This window comes from Nothoprocta perdicaria, unplaced genomic scaffold (genome assembly GCF_003342845.1).
Source record: "Nothoprocta perdicaria isolate Ctin4 unplaced genomic scaffold, notPer1 scaffold_76, whole genome shotgun sequence".
NCBI classification, from domain to species: domain Eukaryota; kingdom Metazoa; phylum Chordata; class Aves; order Tinamiformes; family Tinamidae; genus Nothoprocta; species Nothoprocta perdicaria.
In genome coordinates, this window is record NW_020456043.1 from 2022997 (window position 1) to 2033536 (window position 10540).

General features: G+C 56.3%; 1 protein-coding gene across 1 annotated transcript in view; it reads left to right on the forward strand.

Annotated features, from left to right (window-relative positions):
* The first annotated feature begins 862 nt into the window (after positions 1-862).
* NEMF (nuclear export mediator factor) overlaps positions 863-10540 on the forward strand; it is a 28055-nt gene continuing 18377 nt past the window's right edge. The window contains exons 1-2 of the mRNA XM_026051500.1: positions 863-945; positions 7241-7519. Coding sequence (XP_025907285.1) covers positions 863-945; positions 7241-7519 — 362 coding nt within the window. The remainder of the gene's footprint in view (positions 946-7240; positions 7520-10540) is intronic.

The window sequence follows — 10540 nt, forward strand, 5'->3', positions numbered from 1 at the left end:
GGGGCGGGGCCGCCGTGGGGAGAGGCGCCACGCGATCACACGTCAGCGCAGGGCAGCGTCTTAACGGACCGAGCGGAGGGCGCGGCCGCTGCGCGCGTGCGCAGTGGGGGCGGGGCAGGGCAGGGCGCGCGCCCGCCAGGCGGCGGTTGGCCGCGACCGTTGGGCCCGGCGGGGTGGGGGCGGGGCGCTTGAGGGGGCCTCGCCACCTGCGTCGCCTCAAAGGGCTCATGAGGCCACCGGTGCCTGCTTCCCGTCCACGCTCCCGCCATAGCAGCCCGCCCTCGGGAAAGGGGGTAGCCGGTGCTGGCTCGGAGTCCCCCTGCTCTGTGGTGAAAGGTGTAGGCTGCGCAGGGGGAAGGGCTTCCTGAGGGAAGCCATCTGCTGGGGCGGCCCGTGGGCCTCCCTGAAGTGCTTAAGCTCAGACAGAAATCTGCGGGATGCTTTCCAGAGCGCTCAAGCTGGGCTCAGGCATGGACTAACTAATCCCTCAAGGTGGCTTCCACACAGCTGTCTTCTGCAATGCCTCTGCAATCAGGCCTCAAGGTCTCAACTTGTTGCCAGAGCCGGAGGCAGAGCTGGAGTGTTGCAGAGAAGCCCAAATCCTGTGGTTGTGCCCCAAATGGGCGTGATCAGACAGCCATGGAATAGGGATCCTGGCTGGGCTGCTGCCCTGGCCTGCTTAGTGTTGCGTTAGCTCCCAGGTGCAGCAAATACAGACATTGACCTTGGCAGCTCTTAGAAAAATTAACATGGGGCACCTTGGGTGAATTGCTGCTAAAAGCTTGGCTGGAAAAAATAAAGGCTTCATGTGAGTGCAGCCTGTGTGTGAAGCTGAGCTGTGTTTTAAGAAAAGGAAGTGCCCATGAAGCACTTGCTGGAAAGGAAAGAGGGCAGCAGGCCGGAGGAAGGAAGTGGGAAGCTGGAAGCAGTGACGCTGGAGAGAGTGTGAGGACTGAGATGTGGGGCTGTTGTCAGGAGCCAGGGTAGACTGAGCTTAGGCAAGTGGCAGGACCTTGAGCCCTTGTGCAGCTCTGCATGGCCCTGCCTGGCCTCTGTGGGAGCTGTAACTGGAAGAGTCATCACATATAAATCCTGGAAAACCGCAGAGTATAAAGTTGCTGTTGCAACTTTTCTTTAGAGAGGGAAAAAAGAAAAAAAAAAAAAAAGGGCCCGAGGAGGGCGGGCCTGGTTTGGAAGGCATGTGCTGTGTTTCAGAGGAGGTCACAGGATATGAAACTGAGAAGAGTCACACACCCTGAGCCACCGCCTGCTCCCCAAGTGCGCAGCGCAACCAGGCGCTGCCTCGTACCACAAAATCTCTCTCTGAAAAAGCAACATCCAAGGACATCCGGTGGCAGCAAGGGTTAAAGCTTTTTAGTGGGTGGGTCACTTGGGATAACTAGGCCTGGTGAAACTTAAACCATGCCTAACCTAGCAGGAAGTAGAGCAAGCCGGGGGCCGGGTTTTGGCCCTGCCTTTCCCRGGAGCGCTGCCCCGGCGGCGGCTGCCGCTGCGCCTACGTGGGAGCGACATGCTGGGCCGGCCGCACCGAGGCCGCTCCTGGTGTGTCGCAAGGCCACGCGCCCCCGGCCTCCTGGAGGCTCTTGGTCACCGTGGGCAGCTCCTCCCCACACAGGAGGAGGGCACTGAGAAAAGCCGGGGGCTGCACCCGCTGCCCTGCTCCCCAGGGCTTGCTGAGCTGCTGGCGTGAGCAGACCCTCTTGTCTCTGCAAAAACACCAGCGCTTTCGTTCAGGTTAAGTTTTATTACAACCTTGTTTTTGCTGTTACATGTCCTGCGTGAAGCCATCCCCCTCAGCACAGCAAATGGGAAATGGTGTGGTCTCTTTGCAGCCTAGAAGGAGGCCAGGAGATTTCCTAGATTACGGAATTATTAAGGGAATGACTGCAGCGGTTTCGGAGGAAGCCTCTGTCTCCCATGCGCTGAGTGAAGAGGGAGGATGCCAAGGAAAACAGACGGTGCGTGGCCTCTCGAGGAGCCGCAGCTCCTACCTACCACTGAAAGCAGCAAATGAAGTGCCAAGCCCTGCGCTGCCCTGAGCCCTGCTGACCCACAGCCTGTCCCGTCTCTGCACCAAGGGCACTCGTCTAAATGGAGTCTGCTGGCAAGCAGGGCTGAAATCCACTTCAGCATAGGGAGGCTGGTGGGTTGGGACTCGAATCGGTGGCGTGAGGCCATTTCAGAGCTTATTAAATTAGGCAGCAGCAGTGCGAGGCTTGACCCGAATATCGGGGAGAGGGGATGCTGGGTTATTTAAGCACTGCCCCTGTGCAGCGCAGCTGTTGAGAGCTCTGCACCCCAGCCTCAGGGAAACTCGAGGCCAGAACGGCCGCTCTTCTAGCAGCCTAATGCAGGAAGCCTAAGCGCAGGGGTGCTTGTTTTTAATAGTGGAGAATGGCCCTTGGTGCATTCTCCCGGGGTACAGCAATTAAGAAACCCTGATCCCAGGGGAACTGTGTCCGGGCTGCGGGCAGCCCAGCGAGTGAGGTTAACAGGATCTCCAACGCTTGTCTGTGTGAGCATTGGAGAGGGGAAGGACCTTTTTCCCCTTCCTGCCTTTGCTTTGGACTTGGACATGCCCTCCCTTGGGCCTCTTCTGAATCACAGCTGCTTTTTGGGTTTCTGGACGGCTCTTTCCAATCTCCTCCTCTCCTTTCCTTCCTGGACTTGTGCTGTTGCTCCACAGGAATTACTTGCGTACCTGCCAAGGTAGGGAGTTGTTGTCACGGAGGCTACAGCAGCTTTTGGACGAGAGCCACCGAAGGGCCCGTCCCTGAGCAGGCTGGACCTGTTCCAGCCCTGCACTGGAGCGTGCTGCTGAGTTCCTTTAGCTGTCACCCTGCCCCACGCCGAGGGTTTCCAGGGCTGAACTCAGCACAGGCCAAGTCTAAAAACATGACAGAGGAGGGATGTGCTGCACTCCTCCACATAGGAAACCCAAAGCTGAAGTCGGGGCATGTGGCTGTTGTGGAAGGCAAGTGGGATCCTCGTGGGAATGATGCTTCCTCACCKRARCTGGACTTTCCTTGTGAGAATCCTYCCCACCCTTCAGGAAAGCGTCCCATCTGTACAGTTTATGGAGCCCAGCAAGATTTTATGTGATTTGGTCTGTACTTTTACATAACGATTAGTGTTCTCGAGGATCACATGAGGCAATGCACACTCTGTAACCATCAGGCGTTTGAGAACTCAGCTCTTGTTAAGATCTCAGCTGACTCACTAATAAATTCCATGCACTTCAGGCTGTTTCACTCACATTCATGAATTGGGCAGTAATGGGAAATGGGCGGCAGCGTGGGGAGAGAGCACCACCTACTTTTGAAACATTTTTATGTAGAGTTGTGCTGTTTTTCATAAATGAGCAGAGAAAGCTGTGAACAGGAAGCCTGATGCAAATGTTATGTCCAAGCGAAGCAAGGAGAGATTTTTGTGACTTGAAGGAACCTCRCTTGCTGCTCCCGTGTCCCACTGTTGTGATGCAGGGGACAAACCAGGCTTGTCTCGTGATCTACTAAAACGTGAACTCACCCCAGAGCGGGTTCTTTTGAAAGGCAGCTTCTCATTTTTAGACTGGTTACTTAMGTGACTCACCGGGAGGGAAGTGTGTCACTGAGAAAGAAAAAGTGTGACGGTTTGAGCAGAATGGCCTCCTAATCTCAGGCCTGGGCATGCAGAAAGCTGATAGGGATCTACAGCCCGTCACCGCCCTCCAGGAGAGCAGTTTGTGTTACACGGTATATGCCCTCAGCACAGCCGAGTGTGCTACATTGCCGGGTGATTTTCAAGGTCAAATTTCAAGGTCAATTATCCGACAAAAGCATTTACAATATCTGAGCATGTTCTAGATTACCTGAAAAAATGTGACTGCCTGYGAGGAGTTGGGTTTCCAGTGCCTGCTGAAGAATTAAAAGCCTCCCCGGGTCCTCGGCAGCACCCACGTTGCTGGGGAGCCTGCAGAAGTTAAATATTTTAAAAGCAAGCGCYGGCTGACAATGTGTTATGGAATTAAGGGCCTCTTGTATGCTGGTGTGGATTTACAGCCTAGAGAGTAAAAAGTGATTATGGCTATAAAGTGATTATGGCTTAAAGCCCGAGGAAAGAGATAACAAATATCCGCAGGGCCTCTGGATAGCTCCACCTGAGCCTGGCTGCAGGGCAGCCGCTTCCTTATCTTTCCTTCCTCGGTGTGGAACTTGGTGCTGGTGCAGGCWCCAGCATCTGCATCCATGGGGTTTGGTGGTTCTGGAAGACCCTGTTTGCATGTGCTGTCCTCCGCCAGTGATAAAGCTGCTATCGCAGGAATGCGCTGAATGAAAATAATGCATGTTTGGCTCTACAGCATAGCCATGACAACAGCCTAAGCTGTCAAGGAAATGGGTCAACAGCCCCTTTTGTGGTTAGCACTTTGCTTATAACTGACCTTTCTGACTGGTTGGGAGCATCAGTCCAGACYTATTTGAACGTAGCTCATCTGCCTTGTTTCTCTCACCTCCCTTGGCAGAGTGAGATGGAAAATGACTCTGTTCCACTGATCCTCCAGAGAGCCCGTGATCCCGAGAAAGGAAAGAGGACTATAATGTTATTGGGTTCTTGATATCTGTTTTGGATATATTCTTCTGCTGTTGTGAAAGCAAACAATATCCTTGATATTACCGTGATGTTCCACTGGTGCTGTTCTTATCATCAAGATAGTTTGTACAAGGGGCCAAATGTCTCCCTTGGGGGAAGACAAGTTAGAGGGGCATTTTCCAGCAATGCTTCACAGCAGTCGCTCCTGTCCGTAGGTGGGAGCGGAGGAGATGGCCCCCCAGGCACCGCAGCCTCATTTCCCATGGTCCTGAGATGTCCACAGGAACCTGCCCTYGGCCTGTGCAACCACAGCTGGGCGGGACTGGAAAACGAGACCCATCATGGCATTAAACTCATCCCTAGGCCCTCACGTGGGGTTAAGGAGCGGTGCTCGGGAAGGCGGCAAGGTGGTAAGTGGGTATCATGTAGTGTTCTCATTTGAGCAGGTTTCTCTTTGCCTCTGTGTGTCCTGAAATGGTATAGAAAGGACCCAAAGAATAGCTAGAAATGCCACGTTTCTCATTGAGGGAAAGATTATCCTCATCTCTGGAATTCCTCCAACTTTCTACTGGAGGGAGAAAAGAGCCTTTCCAAAGTGGCCTCCCAACAGGAGAAACAGGCTGTTTGTGTTTGTTTTCTACCTTAAGTACCTCAAAATACCTTTGCATTTAATCTTGGCTTCTCTCTTTGCAGGTTATTTTCTGGAGCAGACAGAAAACAAGTAGGTGGGAAATACAGTATGACCAGATTTCCATATGCCAAAATCCTGAATCACCACAATGTTGATGTCAGCGCCAGCCATGAAATCGTAACAGAAAGGGTAATTTGTGGGACTTTTCTTTCACTGAGTGGTGCATTTTCACACCCCATGATAATGAGCAGCCTCCAGGACAGGGCTGGACCTGGTGACTTAGGTGCCGGGGACTTGTGTCCTGTGTTTTTGAGCTGTCCCTGATACCCAGCCACTTTGTGCTGTCCTGGTGTCCTGCTGAGCATGGCGTGATGCGGGCGAAGCTCAGGGCCATGGGGCTCATGCTGAGCAGGCTGGCAGGAATCTGCTCTATTCTGCATCCACACCCTTCTACAGAAGGGCTTCAGAGGCAGCTTCCTTGGGGAGGGATTAAGACAAGAGGGTTTTTTTCCCCTGTAAAACAGGGTGTGTTTTAGCTCGCAGTCAAAGGAGACTCAGGCTGTAGATGCAATGGGAGCATTGCACTGTGGCCACAGCACCTCCAAAGCTGGATTTCATGTGGAGACCCAAGCCCAGCTTACYTGCAGACTGGCTCCTGGACCCTTTTGGTGGCCGTTTCACTATTTCCATATTGTCCTTCTGTAGGAACAGGGATCTCTTCCCTGAGAACAGGCATGCAAGCCAGCCATTAAGTCTTCTCCCCTGCCTTTTTGTCAAATGCCCTTCAGGCTGTGTCTAGGGGTGGCAGTATCTCCTGCACTTGTATGCAATGCAAAGCAGGCATTTTCCTATGGGATGAGAAGGTTTGTCTTTGTGGCTGGAAGCAGCCATCCCTGTGTCTCGGAACAGAGGAGGGGATGGGAGATGGATGGTCGGGACATGCCAGTGTACACGGCCAGTGGTTGGGGCTTGGGATATTCTGCCTGTGCACATGGCCCACATGTCTCTCCCTTTTTGTGTATATCAAGACTACATCTTTTCCCCRTGTCTGTGACCCCCTAAATCATTATGCTAATGCCTTTAACCAAAATCCTAGCTGTTGCTGACAGCTCTTCCTTAAGTAGATAATAGGAGCCTGGAGCAAGATGTCTTGCCCACAGCACACTAATACCCTTAATGACTTGGGGCACATGCTGCACTGGAGAGGATCTTGTTTGTCTTTTCTGGGCTGGGCTGGTGTAATGTGTGTCTGTCCATGAGCCCTGGGCTTCACTCCACTTCCTTGGGTCAGGTGGCCTGGGAGAAAAGCTCAGGTCCCTCCTGGGCTGGYCTCTCTCTGCAGGAGATCCGTCTATACCATGGGCAGGAGACGTGTCCATGGCTTGGGGGAAGGATCCATGCCCTGGTCCATGCCTTGCACACAGAAATGCGACACAGAGACACCCACGGCCACGCAGGTCAGGGCTGCAGTGGCTCTGGGCTGGTTCCATGGGGCACTCGGTGGGGCAAGGCCAAGGAAGGGCATGCAGGGCATCAGCTGGGACTGACTCATGGATCAGGAATGGCAGCTCTCCTTGGAGGTGCCCAGCACTGCACATGGAAGGTCACAACAGTCTGGGGGACCCCACTCAACTTGTTAAGGAAACAACATGAAATCTCCTGGGAAAGGAAAAAAGGCAGTTTGGGCAATGGCAGGGCCTGGTTAAGATCACCAGAGCCAACTGCGGGGAAAGACGCGGTGCTGCCGTAGAGCAAGTGCTGCCTTCGCCCTCCGAGCGCACTGGCCGTCTCATCCCTAGCCCAGGCCACCCTACAACTGCAGTGATGGGATGTCTGGGGGAAGCTCCCCTGAATAGTCCTCCAAGGGAGCCAGAATACACCAGGAATATCTCCAGTGCTCYGGGAAAGCACCTCTCGACAGCCACCCGTTGCAGCAGTGAGCTTTCCGTTTTGTGTTGAATCCTGAGGAGCTAAATTCTATTTCTCACTCTCAACATTTGCTCTCTCCTGTGTCCCCAGGGTGCTGCAGAAGCACGAGCGCATCCCGCTGCCTGGAGCTGCGGCGGCGAGGCTGGAGGAGCCGGAGCGCTGCAGAGCGGAGGCGCAGGGAGCCGCGCGCAGCCGGGCGCCGTGGCTGGCGCCTGTAATCCAAGCGCCGGGGAGGCTGAGGCTGGCGGACGGCTTGAGCCCGGGGGTTCTGGGCTGCGGCGCGCTGTGCCGAGCGGGCGTCCGCGCTAAGGCCGGCATCGATATGGAGTCCCCCGGGGAGCCGGGGGGCCCCAGGTCGCCTAAGGAGGGGTGAACCGGCCCAGGCCGGGAACGGAGCAGGCCAAAGCTCCCGTGCCGCTCAGTAGCGGGATGGCGCCTGTGAACAGTGCCCGGAGCTCAGCCCGGGCGACACAGCGGGACCCAGCCTCTTTTGGCACCTTCCCCCCGGCACAATGCTGCACTTGGCAGCTCTGGCGCTGCCTTTGGATGAAGCTTTTTTGGATCCTGGTGGGTTTCGCTGCTAGAACAGGGAATCAGCAGCATTTCCAATGAAAGAGTTGCTTATCTGCGGGGCTGGTGGTCCCTGTGGCAGCCACCCTAGCCCGGGAGCAGCACTCTGGCTTGCAGCGCTGTCTCACAAGCTGCTCCACTGCATGTTTGCTGCCACAGCTCGTTAGTGTCATCTATGATGAGCCTTAAGCTCTTTGGATAACCCCAAGTGCTCAACAAGTCCCTACACAAAGTATTTCAAAGCTGGGAGCAGAGCATTTCTCAGCCTCTCCAGTAAATGAAGAGAATGGTGCTGTCAGGTGGGCACAGAGCACCGTGATGTGCTTCTTTTGGCTTAAAATGAAAACGTTTGGTTTCCTCAGCTCCTGAAACACAGCTGCGGATCTCTCTTCCCTGTGAATTCATCCAAACGCGAGCAAAGCCCCCTTCTCCCAGTTCCCCACTGCCCCTGTGCGGCCAGGCAGAGCCCGTACAGAGCGGCAGGGGAAAAAACAAACTCCCGGGAGCAGCGCCGGGCACGTAAGGGAGGAGGAATGCCCGGCGGGGCTGGGCAGGAGTCCCGGGGGCCGGCGGAGGGCGCGGAGGGGCGCGGAGCAGGCTATGGGCTTGGCGGGCGGCGGGGCCGTCGCCGGGCGCGGTGGCGCGCGCCTGTAGTCCCAGCTACCGGGGAGGCTGAGCCCGCCGGATCGCTTGAGCCCAGGAGTTCTGGGCTGCAGTGCGCTATGCCGAGCGGGTGTCCGCGCTAAGGCCGGCATCAATATGGTGATCCCCGGGGAGCTCGGGGTCACCAGGTTGCCTAAGGAGGGGTGAACCGGCCCAGGTCGGAAACGGAGCAGGTCAAAACTCCCGTGCCGGTCAGTAGTGGGATCGCGCCTGTGAATAGTCACTGCAGYGTAGCCTGGGCAACACAGAGAGACGCGGGCTCTTTTTGCCCACCCGCGGGGGCTCTTCCCCCCGCTCGCCGCTTTTGCCCCGCTCCTCACACCGCTTTTCCCCCGCGGCCGGTGCCGGTAGCGCAGCGCCTCCCCTCGGCACCGCGCCGGTACCGCGCCGGTACCGCCCGCCCCGCACCGCCTCCTCCCGGCCCGCACCCGCCGCTGCAGCCGCTGCTACTCCGAGGCGAAAACCCTCGTTTTTCATTAAAGAGCATTTTTGAAAATGGATTTTTGTTCGCCTGTGAAAAAATAAAGGGAAATAAAATCAATGAAGGAAAATAAAAACCGYGTGCGTCTGCAAGCAGCTACTTTGCACAGAGATCTGGTTAAACCCAGSGGTTCGTTGCAGATTCCCACCGCGCATGGGCTCCACGTGCCCTGGCCTGAAAGCTGCAGCGCGCTTGCAGTGCGCCCTGGAGTTGCCCTAGCTCCAGAAGTCCCATTTTTCCTCACATAAAAAAATAAAAATAGGTAAATAGGGCCTGTCTTTGGCATCCTGAGGAAGTTATCTATGGRGGGGGATGTGGAGGATGGGGCATATAAAGCAGGTAGATGGGGCTCCAGGGACGAGCAGAGCCCTTTTCCCAGGCGGTTTCCAAAGAACCATCACCGCATCCTGAGAGGATCTTGTGTCACCAACACTCACTTTCTCCATCAGGCCTTGGGATGCTGCCCATGTCCCCCGCCTCCTCACACAGCCCTGGCTCCCTTGTCCCCTCGCAGCTACCCCATCACACAGCATGGCTGAGGTTGGAAGGGAGCCCTAGGGATCACCCAGCGCAGCCCCTGCTCCAGCAGGGACACCCAGAGCACRGGGCACCCGGGCGCATCCMGGCGCCTTGGGAAGATCTGCAGAGCAGGAGCCTCCGCAGCCTCCCTGGGCAGCCTCAGCAGAGCAGCAGGAGCACAGAGCTCAGCCCATGGTGCCCACGCTCGCTGTGTGCGCTGGGCACAGGCAGCCCTGCCAAATTCCCACCGCTCCAGAGCACAAGGAAACGCTCCCAGCTGGAACATGGTGACATGATGGGGTCACTTGGCTAATCACAGCCAAATCGGAGACAGAATCACGGCCTTGTGCGCTGAATGCATCTCACTGGATTGTCCCGTCTTGCTCTTGAGCCAGATTTACAAGCCCTGACACCCCCACAGCTCCCTGTCCCCTCACATCCACACACCTCYGTACTGGGGAGGAATAACCCCAGGCACCAGRACAGATCAGGAGTTGACCTGCTGGAGAGCAGCTCCGTGGAGAAGGACCTGGGAGTCCTGGTTGACACCAAGTTAACCATGTGGAAGCAGAGCGCTTGTGGCCAAGGAGGCCAGTGGGCTCCCGGCTGCATCAGGAGGACGTGGCCAGCAGGACAGGGAGGGGATCCTGATCCTGCCCCTCTGCTCCGCTCTGGGGAGGCCAAACCTGGAGCACTGGGGGCAGCTCTGGGCTCCCCGGGACAAGGGGGACGTGGAGCTGCTGGAGAGGGGCCAGCGCAGAGCGACAGGGATGGGGAAGGGGCTGGAGCAGCTCGTGTGAGGAGAGACTGAGCGAGCGGGGCCTGTTGAGCCTGGAGGAGAGAAGGGGGAGAGGGATCTGATCAACATGGACAAACACCTGAGGGGAGGATGGAGGGAGGAAGGTGCCAAACTCTTCTGGGTGATGGCCAGTGATAGGACAAACCCAGGCTGTTCCATCTCCAGGTGAGGAAGAACTATTGTGTGAGGGTGCCCGAGCCCTGGCCCAGGCTGCCCAGGGAGGCTGGAGATCTTCCCTGCTCTGGAGATCTTCCCAACCCACCTGGGTGCGTCTGGGTGTCCCTGCTGGAACAGGGGCTGCGCTGGATGTTCTCTAGGTGTCCTTTCCAACCTCAGCCATTCTGTGATTCTGTATGCT